Genomic DNA, 18,752 nt, shown 5'->3' on the forward strand with positions numbered 1-18,752 from the left:
CACTGTATACATATTTGTTTAATATTATGCTATGCTATAATATACCATTAAACATTATCTTAAAAAAAATAATATAATAATTAAATTCATAACTAATTTGCTTAAATGGTCATGCATAAATATGAATAATGACAATAAAAAGCTGAACTGTGTAGATTTTATTTTATCCCCCTCAGTTTTACATGCTCACATGCAAATACTAAGATGGTATCTGTAACACACTGGGTATTATTATGGTAATTACAATTGATCGTTTCATAATCATAAACATTTGATTTTCATTTTCAGCTCATAAATCAATGAACTTTTACATTGTTACCAATGCACATTGTTCAGGTACAAAAAATAGCTGAACATTGAAATTGTACCATTTAAGTGTTTAAAAAAAAAAAAAATTCTCGGTTTTATACTGACCAGCTCATTTTTCCAGCAAAATAATGTTGTTATTCTGTGAGCTAAATGCTAAGACTCTTTGAGACACTCTCAACTTCATGTTCAGTATTCAGTTTGGTTCATTTCATTTTATTTAATGTTTTTGTGGGAGGTCTTATTGAGGCCTAAGAGAACAACATTAATGTAAAGGATACCAGTCACAATTTTAAAAAGAGGAATTTACTATTGTAACTCCAAGAAAGTCTGTCAGTCAGTCAGTCTTTGATCTGAAAGATCTGGTCTAAATTTTTTAAAAAGGGTTTTGTCAAGCCAACAGTTTGTATTGACAAACTTTGCTTTTCTCATTACAAATGACTTTTATACTTTCTTCTCAAATTCAAGGTGTGAATTGGAATTTAAAAGACATTCTAAACTGTTTTTTTTTTTTAACGGTGCCAAACATGTGAACCCAAGCTTAAAAACAAGACAATTTCAACCTAATGTGAGGGTTATAATATGACAGAGAAAAGAAGATTAAGAAAAAAGAGAAGCAACTATTAAGGAGGTGTCAAGAGGACATTATTAGAACAGTTCCACTAGAGACAGAAGTGCAGAATCTGAAGGGAATCCCCTGCTAGAATCCCATGGCTGAGGTGGATTTCAAGCAATAGAGACCTACAGATATGAGCTTGAAGATAATCAATTTTTCATAAGCTACAGTCACTGGGGGGGGTATTTTAGAGGAAGGATTCAATCCGATCTGAAGGAGTCCAAGCCTAGTCATGTCTGTGTTTCTATAAAAAAGTGCAGCAGGCTGTTGAATGCTAAAAAAATAGCTGAGGGACTCATGAGAGTGTGTGAGTGTAAGGTCCTCAGGTCATTTAGTGTGTGAGGGTGGGGGCAGCATTTGGGAGAAGAAAAAGAGAATGTATTTTTAATGCTGCACAAATAGTTCATTTGTCCTTCTATGAATGGTTTCTGTGTGGCTTCGCACTCAGGAAGTGTTTAAAAGAAAAAAGAAAAGAAAAGAAAAGAAAAAGTAAAAAGCGGTGGCTGCTTTTCAGATGAAAGTGGTGAGTCAGCAGTCTGAAATGAATGAAGAGATAACAGATATAAAAGGACGAGGGGATAAACTCAGACAAATAATTGCACAACACTTCATTTGCAGCAGATGGAGGAATTTGTATGATTCCTCATGAACTTTTAAAAGCCTGAGGGTATTGAGAGCTGCTCTATTATGTAAACAAACACTTGAGATGTCCCAGTCATTACTTGAAACCGCATTGCTAGTGTGGTGAAGTGAGTGACTCGTTGCCACGTCACCCTCATTACATATATGGCCAATAGGGTTCTGCCCCTTGGGGTATATAGACTCTTTGGATGCTCCCTGGGATACGTCATTGAAAGCCCGCCCCTTTGTCATTCATTCCAAGAGACCGTGGAGGTATGTGTGTTAGCCGTGTAGCCGGTTGTTTTGATGTTAGTATTAAGTGATGTTTCATTGTGCCTTCATCTGTATCTGTTTAGTGTGACACTCGGCCATCGAGGCTGTGCACGTTCTCGTGGCGACACTCACATTGTGGTAAGTTCTAATGTTAGTTTTTAACTTTGTGTAGTTTGTTTGTTTGAGCGACCTGCAATGCGTTTTAGTGTGGCGTGCCTTCGGTCTCCCATTGGTGTGACGTCTCCTCATAGCTGCGTCGGAGTATCAGCTGTTTATTGACTCACTAACATCAAATGACTGTCATATGATTTCCGTGTGCCGGTGATTGTTTGTGTGCGCGCGCCGAAATTGAATCAGGGTGAGTACATTTACGATCGTTTCTTTTAATCTGCAACTGTTTTTAATTAGATAGTTAATGAATATTTGTGTTTAGGAGTTCTCTTTTGCCCGTGTTAAAGCCAGGCTGAGCAGCTACTTTAGCAACTTGCTGTCAGCAATCCATGCTTCATTGAGCCACGTTTGCTGCTTTGTGGAAGCCGAATATCACTGCTGGACTCCACTTTATCTATTGCTCAGGCAATATGTTGTTTATGTTGTATGAATGTGGCTGGTTTTGTTACCAGTCCTTAGCCGCATGATCATCACTGTTAAATACCTGTGATTTATTACATGGAGTGATAATTAGCCTACCAAACTGGTCCCATCATTTGTGTAGGTTGGACTGATTGTGTGATTTGTGTTGTGACCGTTTGAATGGTCTATATTTATTTTCTTTGTCTTTATTATAGATGACCATTTATCTTATAACTTGATTTTTGTTTTCATTATTTGTCTCATTGTGATTTGGTTTATCTCTAATCATTTCTATATTTATTTCTTTTCTGTATTCTGCAGGAGCTGGGTTTTCCTGGAGGCAGGCTGGTGGTTTTAGCTGCAGGCCTTCACCCTAAGTAGGGGTTATAAGTGTGGTGTGACTTTTTATCACTATTTTGTAGTGGAGTGATTCTTCAAAGTGTGTTTGATTGCCATATGCAGCTATAGCTAGCCTGCTTCTCTGTGGTCTCAGCCCCTGCAGTGATCATATTCTTTTTGTTTTGGTTGCCTTTTTGATTACGAAATGACACAATTGATTGTGTTATTTGTTTAATTGCTTTCTTTAATAAAAATTGCCTGTTTCAATGTGAACTCACGTCTCTTGCCTCTCCTGAGTAAACGGACTTGTGTCCTATTTATTAGATTATTTCCCCGGTAATTCGGGGTGGCGTAGTCACTACTAGACGGCCACGTATTGCTACACTAGTATCTGATAATACAATAATATCTCTGCATCTACCAGCAAGTCAATACCTACTTCTGCTAGAAAACTGAATAGAGATGTACAAGGCTTATATAATTGATGTGTTATGTTGATGTGTTGTGTAACTTGTTTGTACTAGCTATATTGACATCATGATATCTCTTTTTCAAATAATATTTTGAAATGTACATTTTAAATTTTATATTCCTGTGATGGCAAAGCTGAATTTTCCAGTGTCACATGATCCTTCAAAAACCATTCTAACATGCTGATTTGCTGCTCAGTTATTATCAGTTATTATCTGTGCTCAATTGCTAATAATGGTTCTTATAGTTATCAATTTTAAAAACCATTTTTGCTGCTTAATATATATATATATATATATATATAGAGAGAGAGAGTACAGACCAAAAGTTTCACACACCCGACACACCTTCTCATTCTAAGAGTTTTCTTTATTTTCATGACTATGAAAATTGTAGATTCACACTGAAGGCATCAAAACTATGAATTAACACATGTGGAATTATATATGGAATTATATACATAACTAAAAAGTGTGAAACAACTGAAAATATGTCATATTCTAGGTTCTTCAAAGTAGCCACCTTTTGCTTTGATTACTGCTTTGCACACTCTTGGCATTCTCTTGATGAGCTTCCTTGAAGGAAGTCTTGAAGGAGTTCCCAGAGAGATGCTTAGCACTTGTTGGCCCTTTTGCCTTCAGTCTGCGGTCCAGCTCACCCCTAAACCATCTCGATTGGGTTCAGGTCCGGTGACTGTGGAGGCCAGGTCATCTGGCGCAGCACCCCATCACTCTCCTTCTTGGTCAAATAGCCCTTGATGCCTGACAGTGTGAAAATAAAGAAAACTCTTTGAATGAGAAGGTGTGTCCAAACTTTTGGTCTGTACTGTGTATATATATATATATATATATATATATATATATATATATATTCAGGATTCTTTAATTTTATTTATTTTAAATAAAAACATTTAAGATACACTGAATGTACCTTGCTGAATAAAAGTATTATTCTTTTTTTTTAAATAGTACTTTGAATCAAACCCAAACTTTAAATAGTAGATTCCTCAAAAATATCAAGCAACACAACTGATTTCAACATTGATAATAAGAAATATTTATTGAGCAGAATCATCATATTAGAATGATTTGACTTGAACTGCATAGCACAAAACACTGAGTAACAGATGTTTCAACAAAATGTGTTACAAAACTCCCCAGTCTCCCCTACTCAAAAAACCTCAGCAGCATCTTTCAGCCTGTGTGTATGTGTGTACAGCAGGAGAAACAGCTTCTGTATGGATGAAAGCTTCCCCGAAAGCTCTTTACCGCACCTTCCTACAATATCCGGTTCCAAATTTCCTCTCCTTCCTCTCATACACTCACATCCTCTCTGCTTCAAAGGGTCTCCTTTCCTGATCCTCTCCGGCACCTTTACACAAACTCATTACACCATTCAAACATATACAGAACACAAAAATGTTACAGATCACATAACCTGACAGCCTGTCATCTTAAGAGCTGCTGAAGAGGGTCCGAAGGAGTTTTAGCAGACAGCTTTCAGACTGCAGCCCCGATGCTAACACTGAACACATGAGCCCCGAGCTCGGAGAGCATCAGTTGGTGGATATTGGAAGTGTCTTTAATGGATTATCTGCCTGTGAATGTGCAGATTGGGATGAGGATAATCCACAGGTTGATGCTTTCCTGCTGGGGTGAATGAGAGTGAAAGTTAGTCACGTACATAATCAACGTTAAAGTGTTAGTTCACCCGAGAAATTTGTCCATCTGCTACTCACCCTCAAAGCATCCTAGGTGTATTTAGAGATGGGTATCGTTAAGGTTTTAACGGTATTACTACTCTTACAGATACTGCTTAACGGTCCGGTACTTTAACGGTATTCTTATCTGTACTTTGTGTTGTGTTACTTTGTTTTGTGTTGGGCAGTCGAAAACTTTGCATTTCTCTGTCTGCACATAATGCACTTTTGAAAGTTGCTTTGACAGATTGCTTGTGTTTCCGCCCTTACATGCAAAGATTTTGTTGCACTTATGACAATGAGCGTTGTCTGCATCAACTCTAGTGAAGTATAACCACACTTTTGAACATTTTGCTCTCTCCGCAATCGTCACTCTTTGTATTAAGCGTGAGTTTTCTTACTAACGTGTGCTTGCGCCGCGCTCGTTCTTGTTGTTTGTGTGTGACTGACAGACAGCCTCTGCGGTGTGCATGAGAGATCTCGCAGATCTCATAGACAAACGTCTTAATAATATTGCAAATTAGAAATGTTTGGTAGGATAAAATGTGCACGATAACATTATTAAGCAAATCTCTTCGCCATCGTCACTATTTATTATTAAGGGGGAGTTTTCGTACTGTGTGCGTGCGCCGCGCTCGTTGTGGTGTGTGTGTGTGTGTGTGACTGACAGACAGCCTCCACGGCACGCATGAGAGATCTCGCAGATCTCACAGACAAACGTCTTAATATGATCGCACATTAGAAATGTTTGGTGAGAAAAAATGTGCACGATAACATTATTAAGCAAAAATACATAGTACATACATTTTTTTCCGAAAAACCGAAAGCAGAACCGATAGCGTCAGATCTTACTGATACTACTGTCTTTCATAATTTAGCCCCGGGGCCAGTTTAATACCGGGTTTCGGTACCCATCCCTAGGTGTATGTGACTTTCTTTATATTAAAAATTGTCCAGTCAAAAGTGAAATAAAGTGCACACATCTATAATAAAACATCCTTCACATGGCTCCAGTGGGTGAATAAAGACCCTTGTAGCTAATCCATGCATTTTTGTAAATATCCAGATTTTTAGTGTAATAAACACTTTTTTTCTCACTTCTGCTGACTGTGGGGAACTGGAAGATGTTTCCAGAAGAAGAAACTCACATACACCTAGGATTGCTTTGGGGGTGAGTGGAACATAGATAAATTACAATTCTTGGGTGAACTAACCCTTTAAGTAGAAACACCAGCCTCCAAATCTTGGCCATGGATAGCATAGTTCTTTGCTCGCGGCTGTCAGGAAGAGGTTTGTGGAAGATACATTGTTTCAACCGGTACACTTTAGTTTGAATTCCTAATTGCTGGATATGTGCTTCTCATGTGTGGGGTTTTATTATATTTCCAGGGATTTTATTAAATGTCCTCCTGAGCCAAATGCTCCAGCTCGGCACGAAACTGTCCATAGTGATGGTTTGCGGGTAGGAAAAGAAGAAAGAGAGGGAGTTTTTCATTTTCTTTTCAAGTAAATGCCTGAGGCTTATTGCTGCCTCTCAGCACAAACTGCAGTTGGCCAAAGAGTCAGCATTGATGAGTGTGACGAGTGGGGCAGGGCCAAGAGACGTGGGAACAGGAGCGAGGCCGGTGGAGTGATTGGGAATGAGCGACACCTGCTCGACCCACCGGTCTCGAGTCCCACGGAGGAGATGGAGGGATATAAAACCGGAGCAATGACAGTGATGGACGAGAGAGGACCAGGCCTGGGTTTTAGTTTGTGTTTTGATTTTTATTTGTTATTCCGTGAGGGGCTGACGCGCTGTTTTGTCTTTATTTTGATCATTAAAATATCATTTGATTTTCCGCCGGTTCCCGCCTCCTTCTTCCCAATGATTATGAAGGTTTTTATCGTTACAATGAGATTAGGCTGAGTGTGGTTTGTGCAGACTCCCAGCAGAGAGTGTTTGTACTGAAGGTGGCATAATAGGTAGCAGGTTTTTCATCTGGCAGACATGGATTTAGAGATGTGGGAAAGTGCTGAATAGATGCCACACAGCAGAGCAGAGGTAATGCACAGCCATTAGTAATCTTTAATGGGCAAAGTGGCATGGTATCTGTCTTTGTTACAGATTTAAGTAAGTAGAAAGAGCCCTTTACTAGCACACTGAATGCTAAATAAAACTTTTCTTCAGCTGAAGCAGCACTACTAGTGCAGGTACTTGAGAGAAGGGTCTTTGACAAGATTTCTTCATGAACAATGTGATTTACACAAGCAGGACAAGTAAAGACATTAGCATTTTTACAGAAATTATATTTAAAATAAATTATGTTCTTTACAGTTTCCTCAAAAATACTAAGCAGCAATAAGAAAAATGTTTTTTGAGTTAACACGTCAGCATATTACAATGATTTCTGAATGATCATGTGACACCTAGTAATGGCTGTTGACAATTCAGCTTAAGGAATAAATTACATAAAACAAAAATGCAAACTGTAAAAATATTTTATGATATGTTTTTGATCAAATAAATGCAGCCTTGGTGAGCATTAGAGACTTTCAAAAACATTAATAAATCTTACTGACTCCAGTCTTTCGAATGGTATGTATACTTTTATTTTTATATTAAATATTTCTTATAATGGAAAGTTCTGCTATTAACAGCTATTATATTGATTAAAATCGATAACATTATATGCTAATTTTATGTTTTTATGGGAGAAAAAGTGTCAAATCGGATAATAGAATATTAAGATAATATTTAGCATGGCATTAAATAGCCTTTATCTAAAGTGACTTTTGTAGTGAGTCAATTGTTTGGTTTATTTTAGTATCACTGAACATTTGCAATCCATTTTCAGTTGAGTTTGTCAGTCTTTCTTTGGTAGAATTAGGGTCCATTCACAGACACATTTTTTGTTCCATGAATATTTTAAGATTCAGTGTAAAAGTCTATACAGCTGCTGAACTTTTCACAATGATTTTCTAAACACAAGAACTCATTCATCACTCTCTCTCTATCAATGATTCTGTTTCCTGTTTACAGCCCTAGGAGAATAAGCCATAGAGTCTCTCTTGGTTTCTCCATCTCCTCCAAGAGGAGGAGGAGGAGGAGGAGGATAGTGTTAGCAAACTGACCCTGCTCAATGACAAAGATAAAGTAAAGAAGTTGATTCATGGGCTGCAGGAAGATCCAAAGAAGGGGACTGCCTGTTCAACAGTGCAGTGCACTATATGGGATGAGTGGGAGAACGAGGAAGCAGTGCGCTGCTCTCTCTGTAGACTGCCAGGATGAGTAGGCGCTTATTGTCTTCTGCCCTTGTCAAACGCCTAGAGCTCTCCAGGGTCCCGGCAGCCCAGCTGAGGCTTTATTCATCTCCACCTGCCACATCCCAATAAAGGTACAAGAGAGCACAGTGTTAAAAAAAGAATCCGAGTCAGAAAGGTAGCGAGGGAGATATGACTCATTTTGAAAGCATCACAGGACTAGCCGTAACACGGGAAGAACAGACAGATGGAACGTTGTTAGACAACTTGCACATATATACACAGACGCACACAGACACAGGTGTGCAGTCTATTCCATTTCAATGCTTCATTATGCAGAGAATATTCTTTCTGTTTCTTAACTCCGTTTGATGCTTTTCCTTGTCTGTGTGTGAAGAGAGAGAGGCAGTCCCACCTGTTTGTTATGTGAGGTTTGGAGGCAGGCTGACTAATGTTGCTCTCCTGTGCTCAGTGGCTCAGGAGGTCCAGAGACGCCTGTCACAATACAGCAGATTAAACCAGAGAAACTAAAGCATACAAAAAGGACCTCACACACATACTCTCATACTTGTATGCATAGGCAGGTGTTTCGGGTTAACTCGATGAACAGGCTGACTAAAAGAGTGTTGTAGCAGATCGGCTATTTATAAGTTAGCACAATGAGCACAAATTTCACGCTTTAAAGATGGCATTATCTGTTCTTGGGTGAATTATATGAATAAACATTTTCAGGTATTTAAGATATTTCCAATTTTGCAGATACTGATACTTTTGCAGATACTAATTTTGATGATAAATAGTTTAGAAAAGTAATCAAATTTGCTAAAACATTTACTCACCTTCAGGCTGTACATGATGTGCATGAGTTTATTTCTTCTTTGGAACAGATTTGGAGTAATTTAGCTTTCAAAAACCTTCTCACCAATGGATCTTCTGCAGTGAATGGGTGCCATTAGAATGAGAGTCCAAACATCTGATAAAAACATACCAAGTAATCCACGACATAATAAAATAACACTGTGGACATACCACCCAAGTATGCATACAATTAATTTAACCATCCCTTTTGTAGAAAGATCTGCATTGGATTTACATAATTGAACAAGGCAGCCATGATTGGCACTGAAGCCTGTAAAGATGACAGCTGTCTGCATGACCCATACTGAAGGTAGCAGATGAACCGCAATGATTTTTTTTAAAGTTGTTCAAAAATAAATAAATAAATCTGACAGAAATCTAGTTCTTTGCAAGACTGTTCCCGGTGAAATGTTACAAGGTGACACCGCCATGTCTGGGCTCTGTGAGGTGGACAGAGATGTTTCAGCCAATTAGGGAACAGTCTGCTCGTGGCCCAGTGCTAAAATGGCAAATCTGCTAATATGCACAGTGAGCCTGAGTTCACAGTCAGTGTCAGCTGTCAGATCAGATTTCACACTACTATTGCACCTGTGTTTGTGTATGAATCAATGGTTAGTGTTATGAAAGATGTGTGTGTGTTAAATGTGTTTGTTATGTGATAAAATGCTGCTCGATACTCAGTCAGCTCATATGTTGTTTTTGTACAGCATTACTCATTTCTTTGGGAAAGTGAAGTGCACAAAAGTGTGTTCATGACTCAACTGTTTTTCATGACAGTGTGTTTGCTCAAGGTTGTGATATAAGGTGGAAGTTGACTGTAACTCTAGGCACAACAGTATATTAAGGCGGTATCTACCCGTACTGCAGATTTGTTCCTTAATATTAAAATGAGTAGAAGAAACAGACAAATATCCAGAAAAAGGCGTTTTTTAGCTGCTAATTCACTCAAGGAATCATGAAAATGGTGCAAAAAATGGCAACAAAATCTCTGCTAAACTGCATTTTTATTGCGCTAGTCCATATTTTGGACAGGTCATATTTTACTGGGATCCTTCACCACTGTGATTTAGATATTTGAACCTGCTATTTAAAAGGCACATCCAGATAATGTTCTTCTCCCTCATTTGATCATCATTTAATGAATTACTGCTACCACGATCAATAGAAAACATCTCTTTTGAATGAACTTCCATTTACCACATTCTGTTCACCTTGTTAGTTGTGGCAAGATTTTTCATTTGTAAAATAGTAATTTATATAATGTTCATAATTTACATAAAAATATTTTATGTATATTACATTTGCATATGAAGTGTGTTTGTTGAAAAAGCTGACAGTTTCTTAATTGAAACACTTTTTCAGTGCATTTGGCGTCTAGTTCAACTTTAATTACGGCCGAGTAAGATGCAGTTTTTTTTCCATTTAAATATTGTGCACAGAAGTGATGCAAGTGAGTTTGTCCCAGTGAGAAGCAGATAAAAGTAATGGGACACATGGTTAACAGAGCATGTTTTTTTCTCCTCTTTATTTCTTTGTTCATTCACTCATTTGGTGAGATTCCACCAGGCCAGCACCAATAAACATGTCCAGTTTTCGCTTTTTTTACTGAGGGTTAACCATGAAAAGAGAACTAATGAAAACCTTATGCTGTGTGCAGTTCAGTGTTTTATTGTCTTTAAAATGCCTTGCACATTGTCCTTAAATTCCACTATAGTGCCTTTATATCTCTGATACAGGCTCTTTACCCTGTACCCTATTGATGGGTTTCCTTTAAGGTCTGTTAACATTAGGATTTTAGTAGCAACATAAAACCCTTTGAGGTCTGTTATCTTAACTGGGTGTGTTTGAGATGCAGATATATCAAAAGGCCCTACACTATATGAGAAGCAAGATGCTGCTGCATTTCTCATGAATTAAGATTCTGAATAGCTACCCCTGCTAAAGGTTTATAAAAGTATCCTAATGGGCTTTTTTCACATTGTGGTGAAAAGACACTTATGTCAATAATATGCTAAAGGATCTATCCTTGCACATCACATGCAGACAAACCTCTGCTCTTCCACATTGATTAATCCATCTGTGTTTGATCATTAGCACACAACAGAATTGATTTAATGGACTGAAGGTCAGAGGTCAATTACAGCAGCTCATTATCTCCAATTCTCATTAATCCCAACACAACTCAGGGTTAAAGTATGTGTATGTGATTTGCAATCTATGCCTCAGGACTAATTGTAGTACTTACTGTAATACTTTACAAATCCTAGGTTTTAAAAATCAGAGGATCCTTTTGCATCTTTAAATTAAATGTTTTTGATTCTTGCCCAAACATTCTGATCAGAGGACATTGGTTCTTTTTGACAGTCTAGAATATATTTTCCTTTGGATGGTTCAGATATTATTTTATTCTTCCTTATCTGTCATTTATTCATGAGGCAGATGTTTTATTGAAATTTCAAATTATCTTTTGAAGGACGAAATCAAAGGCATCATGAATATGAGAATATCCAAATGCTAATTATGGGTAGAGTGTTTAGACATGCTCATCAACATTAGCGACAAATACATTAATGTGCCTTATCAATCATATCACTCATGGAATAGGATTATACCATAAACATCTCATTCTATCAAAGACATCATAATGTTTCCAGGCTATAAGAGAGAGAGAGAGAGAGAGAGAGAGAGCAATGCTTTCTGGAGTAACACTTAATTAGAAGAAGAGGCTGACCTAGTGTTTTTAAAAAGCCATACAATTTAGCATATTTCTCAAAATCCAAGATGGCAAGTGTGAGATAGATTATTTTAAATAAACTTATATTTCATTCAGTACTTATACTGAACAATATTTCATTGTTCTGCACATAATTCAAATTGTATTATTTTACATGCGAATGTTCTCTATTTTCATTATTCAATTCATTCAATTCAAGTTTATTTGTATAGCGCTTTTTACAAAGCAACTTTACAGAAAATTACGTTTATACAATATTTAGTAGTAGCTTATAAGTGATGACTGTCAGTTTGTGCATGTACAGTATGACAGGATTTTTCAGAAAAATTAATACAAGACATAGTCAGCCAGACGATGAACATTATTAACAGCAATTATTATAATATGAAGATACACTTGTAGCAATATTTGTTAGTTCTGTTTGTTGATTCAGGGTCTGTATGATTCTTGGAGTGGTACATTTTTAGCTAAGCAACATGCTAACTTAAAATACTGATGAAATCAGTTGACTCTGGATCAACTCAGATTCCCAGTGTAAAGTATTTTTGTTGTGGTATGCAGAATTGTTAATAAAGTTCTATAGTGTTTTTCAAATCAGGCACTTATAAACTTTCATAACTGGTGGATGCTATAGGAGCCGCTCATACAGAATGCTTTTTGCATTCCACTACAAAGCTTTTCCACAGTTAAAAAAAAAAAAGTAAACATGCTAGATGGACGCCTTTGACCATTACGCTTAAATCTTGCCACTTTTGCAGCATGGCACTCAAGTAAAAAAAAAAGCATTTTTTCCTTGTTCCCAAATGCAACACCACACTTTAGAAGGCAATAAGGCAGCGAGGCAAGGTTATGTAACCTATCTATGCCATTATGTTTTTTTTTTTTTTAATGAAACGACACTCACATTTGTATCTTTGAGTTAATATTTAAAAATCTGAACACAAGGAAAATCTTGTCTCTATTGTTTTCTCATTCTCTCTGCCTGCCTTTTACACTCTTATTTACAGTATTTTTATGTGCACATTAACGTTAATTGGTTAGGCTGCCACAAAATGATTCTAAAACTGTTGTTTAGAAGCTATAGGCTACACCAATAGTTTTACATGAATAACAATTACATCAGCAGTCTGATTATGAATGAAGGTGTATTGAATGATGGAAGATTTAAAGCTGCAGTCCGTAACTTTTGACGCTCTAGCGGTTAATAAACAGAACTGCTTGCGTCTTGCGGAAGAACATTGTAGCCAGAGCTACTTCTCTCTGTTTATGTCTATGAAGAATCACAAAGGTACCGGGTTACTCCGCCGCGGTACCCCCGAAGCAATCTAAAATAGTCCGAATATAAACACTTATTATAGATGTACCCTAGTGATTCAGGACAGGCTAAAAACACGGTTTGGAAAATGGATTCATGGTGTACTCGCTCTGATTGGTTGTTTCTTACCGGGAGCAGATGAATTTCTGCAAATGGCAATAGGACCACTGGGAGGAGCCAGAGGAGGATTTTTTCACAGATTATCTGTCTCATATTATACTGTCAGGACATAATGACAGGTTTCACAAATATATTTTTACAAAAGTTACCTACTTCAGCTTTAAGTTTTTCTGAGATTTTAATATTTGTTAGTTGAATTGTGAGTTTGCTCGTCCATATCAATGTTGTTGTTTTTGGAAGGTGGAGGTTTTTATGTGAGTATACACTGACATTTTTGTGGTTCCACTGGTGTGTGTATACTGTGAAATCTTCTGTGCAGCTCCCTTGAAGCAGCCATCATTAGTGTCTTTTTTCTGCGTAAAGTCAGCGGGCTCTGTTGGGAGTTAGCTTGCTAACTTCTCACAGATACAGTGTTTTTCCTGTCTGTGCTTGTCACCATGCAGCAGAGGGGAACTGTCCTCCTCTTGGCACTCCTTTCACACCCACCAACAAAATCTTGGTATGGTGTGTGCATGCATGTGATCATAAAAATAAAAGAGTTTTGGAAGAAATAAGGTGTTTTGAGTTTGTGACACACACCAGTGATGGCTTATTCCACATTTTGGATAATACCAATAAAAAATAAATAAATTAAAAAAACTGTGTGTTTGTCCTTACTTTTATGTGAGAGTGTTTTTATTACCAGATCAAATTAAACATTTATGTTCTGGGAGTATGAAGGGAATACAGTGGTCCTGATGAAAGGAGGGAAGGGATGCAGTGAGTTTGTTACATTTTCATTTCCCCCCACGAGTCAAGACAAATATGGCTTCTCTTTTATTTCCCTACTGAGTGAAGTCAAAAATGTTTGGCTGTGTTAGTGTGACTTTCCATTCATGTCTGCTGAACAAATTCAGGCACCACTGACACTTTTATTGTTTTGTGATTGTATTTTGGCTTTGCTGATTTTCAGTTTACTTTGTTTCGATTTTTCTCCTCTGCCCTAAAGGGATGAAGTGATAAATAGACAGGCATCCATCGGTGTGGTCTGTGCCTTTTCAAAGGAGTCTTTTATGTGAGAAATTGATGTACTGTGCAGTCTCTATTATCAGATGAAAGAGATGCTTTTTTTTTTTTTAATCAAAGGTGTCATAAGGCTATAAAAGGAGTGTTCTGCCCCAGTTGAACCCCAGGTTAGACCTAGGTTGATGTTTCTTTCCTCCTGACTTTTCTTCTTTTGGGCCTTTATCCAAGCCAAACAAATGTTGTTGTTCAAATGTTGAATTTCTCATCTCGTTACGCCTGTTTTTTTCTCCTGACAGAGACTGAAAGAGTTGAAGCAGAGAGAATTTGCACGGAATGTCTCCTCCAAGTCTTGGAAAGATGAGAAAAAGCAGAAAAGAGCTCTGAAACGACTACACCAGCTCGCACAACTTAAACAGCAAAGAAACAGGTAAAACATTATATACTTATAATGTCAATCTGATAATGTATCTTATAGTGCAGTAATTGTTTTTTTTTTTTAAATAATGCATTCGCTGTATATTAGATTTAGCTCTGCTTAAGCATAATATGGTCTTCCATTCTTGCCAACAGTGATGACAGGAAAGGTCCAAAATTAAGGTCTACAAACAAGGATAAAGATCAAGTTAAATTCCCCTCTACTGGCAGTAGCAGGTTAGACACAAAACCAACAGCATTGTCAGTCCGAGACTCAACTGTCCCTTTGAAGGGCTTGTCCTCCACTCAAATACCCACACATCAGCAGCTATGCCATGAAAAACAACCCTTACAGACTAAATCCTCTGCAGAACACCGGAGCACCAGGGCAGGGGTCTCATTCTGTTTCTCCAGGCGAGCTCAACTGAAGCTTGACTCCTGTGCATCTGTGTTTAGTGATGGACTTGAAGAGACTAGTGACTATCAAGAGCTCCAGCGCCACAGGCACAGACTCGCCCTAGAGGACCTCTGGTCCTGCTCAAGCTCACCCAGAACCTCCAGTAATGATGGCCATGATCTATCCCATGTTCCACCAACTCTGGAATGGGTGGATGGAGACTCTCAAACACTGCAAATAGAAGCACAGGCAGAACATCTGGAAAGCTCTGAAATTAAGGCAAACTACAGCACAAGTGAGCCAGAGAAGCTGGGGTGTCCTGACACACACAGTCCTAGAACAGACTGGAAGCCAGCTGGTTCAGAGGACAGATTGCTCGATGGGGGGCAGAGGCCCAGGGCAGAGAGGGCTTATGGGGGATCAGAGGAGAGAGAATGTCTCAAGTTCCCCAGCCCTACTGTTTACACAGATGGACAAGCAACCATGGCCCAAGGCCAGCTCCAAATACACAAAGGCTTAAACCACCATACACAGAAAAACAGCAAACATGGTATTATGCAGAATGGGAAGGACTGTTTATCAGAAAAAGGGACAGAGGAGTATAAAATACACAAAATGTGCAAGAATGAAATTACAGGTTCTTTCCTTAATGTACGAAGCAAGGATGGAAGTGTGATGAACTGGCCTTCTGAGCTGGTGCAGTACACTTCCGGCGAGCCACAGGTGTCTTATAGCTGTAACCCTCTATACCACTATTTCAAACAGAAGGAGGACAAAAGCACAAAAGCTGAGCAGTCAGATTTCTATGTTGTCGACAAACTTGCAGGCCATAACGACAGATCTGGGCCACAAACACAGGATGTTCCAGGAGGTAAATCAGGCATTTTAAAACCAAAGAGACCCAAACACAGGACAAAGGGAAAAAAAATTAGGCATAAATTAGATGCTGTCAGGATCCAGCAAGCAGGCTGTTCATTCAAAACCTGCTCGCAGACAGAACCTGGAGGACACTTTGAAATCCAAAGCACCCCAGCTGACACGTCACAAAACAAGCAAGCATGCACTGAGAGGAGGCACAAGCTGGGAAAGAGAAAAAGATCAGTGAGAGATGAGACTTCAAATGAAAGTGACACCCCAGAGCACAGCCTCAAAAGCATTGTTGTAAACTCGCTTTCCGCCCCAGCACGTAAAATAAAGAAATGTCAAACGATGAGGGGGTTTGAATTGGCGCTGCCCTGGCTAAGGCGAAGGCCTTTGCCATATTCTGTTCACAACACAACAGGAAGAGAGGATAATTATCACTGGTACGACGACACCTATGATTCAAGGAGGGATGCTGCCTCAACTCCCACCAGTGACAAATCTGGGTCATGGAGTGGCCTGTCAGACTTAAACTCAGATGGGGAATCACCAGTGTACCACATGGGGAGATCTTCCACCTCACCAAGATCAAACTATCTGTACCCTTTGAGAAAAGACCACAGTCAGTCCAGGTCTTACATTAGAAGTTCCCCTTATAATGATCCTAACTACAGTTACATTCCATGCAAAGATTTTGAACATACAGGAGAAAGTTGGGATTACACAGACCCTTACATCTACAATAAGCAAAAACATTCAACAGTTTGTACCAGCCCAGATAAGCATGAGAGGTACAGTATCAGAAGGCACAAAAGGTTTATTGAGGAGCATAAATACAGAGAGCACAGATTTCAGCATACAGGTAGGCAGTTATTTTATAGAGTCTATGACAGTCCTGAACCTAAAGAAGATGTCAGGGACTGGTGGTATGAAAGGCTTAGCCCTGTAGGTGGGAGGCACCGGGAGAGAGAAGAATTTCCTTGGTCAAGTCCAGAAAGAAGTGAAGACATGTGGTATAACAAGCCAGTGTCCATTCATAGCCCTGTTACCTCTAGTACCACTAGCATCTCTGATCATAGTGGGGACTGGTTGTCTAATTCCCATATTAGGCCATCTACTACTGGACAGAGCCAGAAACATTGCAGTTATTCTGGATGGCCATCCAAGAGATTGGTCAAGACCAAATCCTCCCATTCTCTTCTTAGAAAGAGGAGCCATTCACCCCCGTTAGTTACAAGCAACCATGCAACTCAGCCTACATCATTACACTCAGGTGTTGGGATAGAATGTGTTAAACACAAATCTAACCCAATGCCAACAGACCAGTTGACTGAAAAGGATCCTAAAGTAAAGAAAGCAAATGCCACAATCACGTTTCCACTAATTGGTAAATTACCCTCTATTAAGAAAGGGGCAAGGAAAATAAGGATTAATAAAGGTGATGCAAGTGCCTGTATTAGTAAACAGGTTCAAACATCTTCAACTGTTCCATCAAATCCACAAGTTATACCTCAATTTGACAGTAATACTTCAGAACACTTAAAGCATAGAGATGGGCAAAGTCCCAGTGCATCCCCAGTTTGTCTTGAAGTTGCCAAGAAGTATACATCAACAGAAACTTGTGCTGCTTTAGTTCTGAATCCAGACAAGACTTTGTCACAAAAGCACAACAACAGAAACCAAGGGGACAATGCAGAAATCGCTGGGATTCACTGTTCAAAACGCACCACCCCTCCCCTTTCAGAGCAACCAATCACCTTCACTGATGACGAGATTGAGAAGTACAGATTGCTTCAACTCCAGGCTCAGCAGCACATGCAGCAGCAGCACCTTCAGGAGCAAGCATCTGTAGACATGACACATTTACCAGTACCAACTCCAGAGCCACCCGACCAAACCACTCTTTCAGCCAGTCTGCCATACAGCATACTCCAGCCCTCTTCTACACCCTCTTCTATTGCTCCTCATCCCTCCTCTGTTACCCTGCTTACTCCCCTTCACGCCTCTATCTCTCAGCCCAGTTTTGCCCCTCCAATTCCTGCTGCCTTTTTTTCAGCACTGCCTGCTACTATGTTGGCAGCTCAACCCCTCCACCTGATCCCAGCCTCATCCCTCAACCCAGTTCACCCTCACCATAATATTCCTGGGTTAACTCTCCACCCCCTGCCTCGTGTTTCTCTGCTTCCCACGATGCTCAGTCCAATGCCCATGGCTGCAGCTGCTGCCGCTGCTGTTGCTGCTGCCAGTACTCTGCAGATCCACCCCCTACTACACCCTCTGTTCCACAGCCAAGACCTTCAACTCCACCCTGGACCAACCAGCTAGCTCTGGTTAGAACGACAGGGCCAAAGAAAATAAAAAAATTAAGAATAATAGCTTTGACTTCAAATGTCCTACAAGCCCAACCCAAGTGTGCTGTGAACTTTCTGAAGTTTAGGTTCTACTTTCAGCCAAAGTTCATGTGGAGAAGTGATTGATTTTGTTCCAGACTCAAAGATAGCGGGACTTTTTACTTTGTTGTTTACTGTTACATTCTTTAGCCATCTATCATCTCCCTGCATTAATACACAGATGAAATTCTCCTGCCTCAGCACACTGTGATTTATCAGCAGTTGAGCCCAATCAGCAGTTGGCTGAAATTAAGCATAACCTGAAGTCAAATGCAAATGCTAATGCCTTCTTCAATTAGTAATAAGTATAATTAGCATATTTTTACAGTTATGGCTACCCAGCAAGTGTTCAAAGGATTTTATTTATGAAGAACTTAGGGGAGATACCCTTGAGCAAACTTAAACTGACTAAACAAAATGTACATGAAAATTCTAAATAATTCAGAGAAACATTTTTACAATATGCAAATGTACATCATTATTTGGTGCAGAAATACAGCATGTGATTGAGCTATTG

General features: G+C 39.0%; 1 protein-coding gene across 1 annotated transcript in view; it reads left to right on the forward strand.

Moving 5' to 3' along the window:
• The window catches only part of LOC132103101 (G patch domain-containing protein 8-like), a 128,247-nt gene extending 110,077 nt beyond the window's left edge, over positions 1-18,170 (forward strand). The window contains exons 3-4 of the mRNA XM_059507928.1: positions 14,470-14,600; positions 14,744-18,170. Coding sequence (XP_059363911.1) covers positions 14,470-14,600; positions 14,744-18,170 — 3,558 coding nt within the window. The remainder of the gene's footprint in view (positions 1-14,469; positions 14,601-14,743) is intronic.
• Positions 18,171-18,752: the final 582 nt, after the last annotated feature.

Source organism: Carassius carassius, chromosome 24 (genome assembly GCF_963082965.1).
Source record: "Carassius carassius chromosome 24, fCarCar2.1, whole genome shotgun sequence".
Taxonomy (NCBI): domain Eukaryota; kingdom Metazoa; phylum Chordata; class Actinopteri; order Cypriniformes; family Cyprinidae; genus Carassius; species Carassius carassius.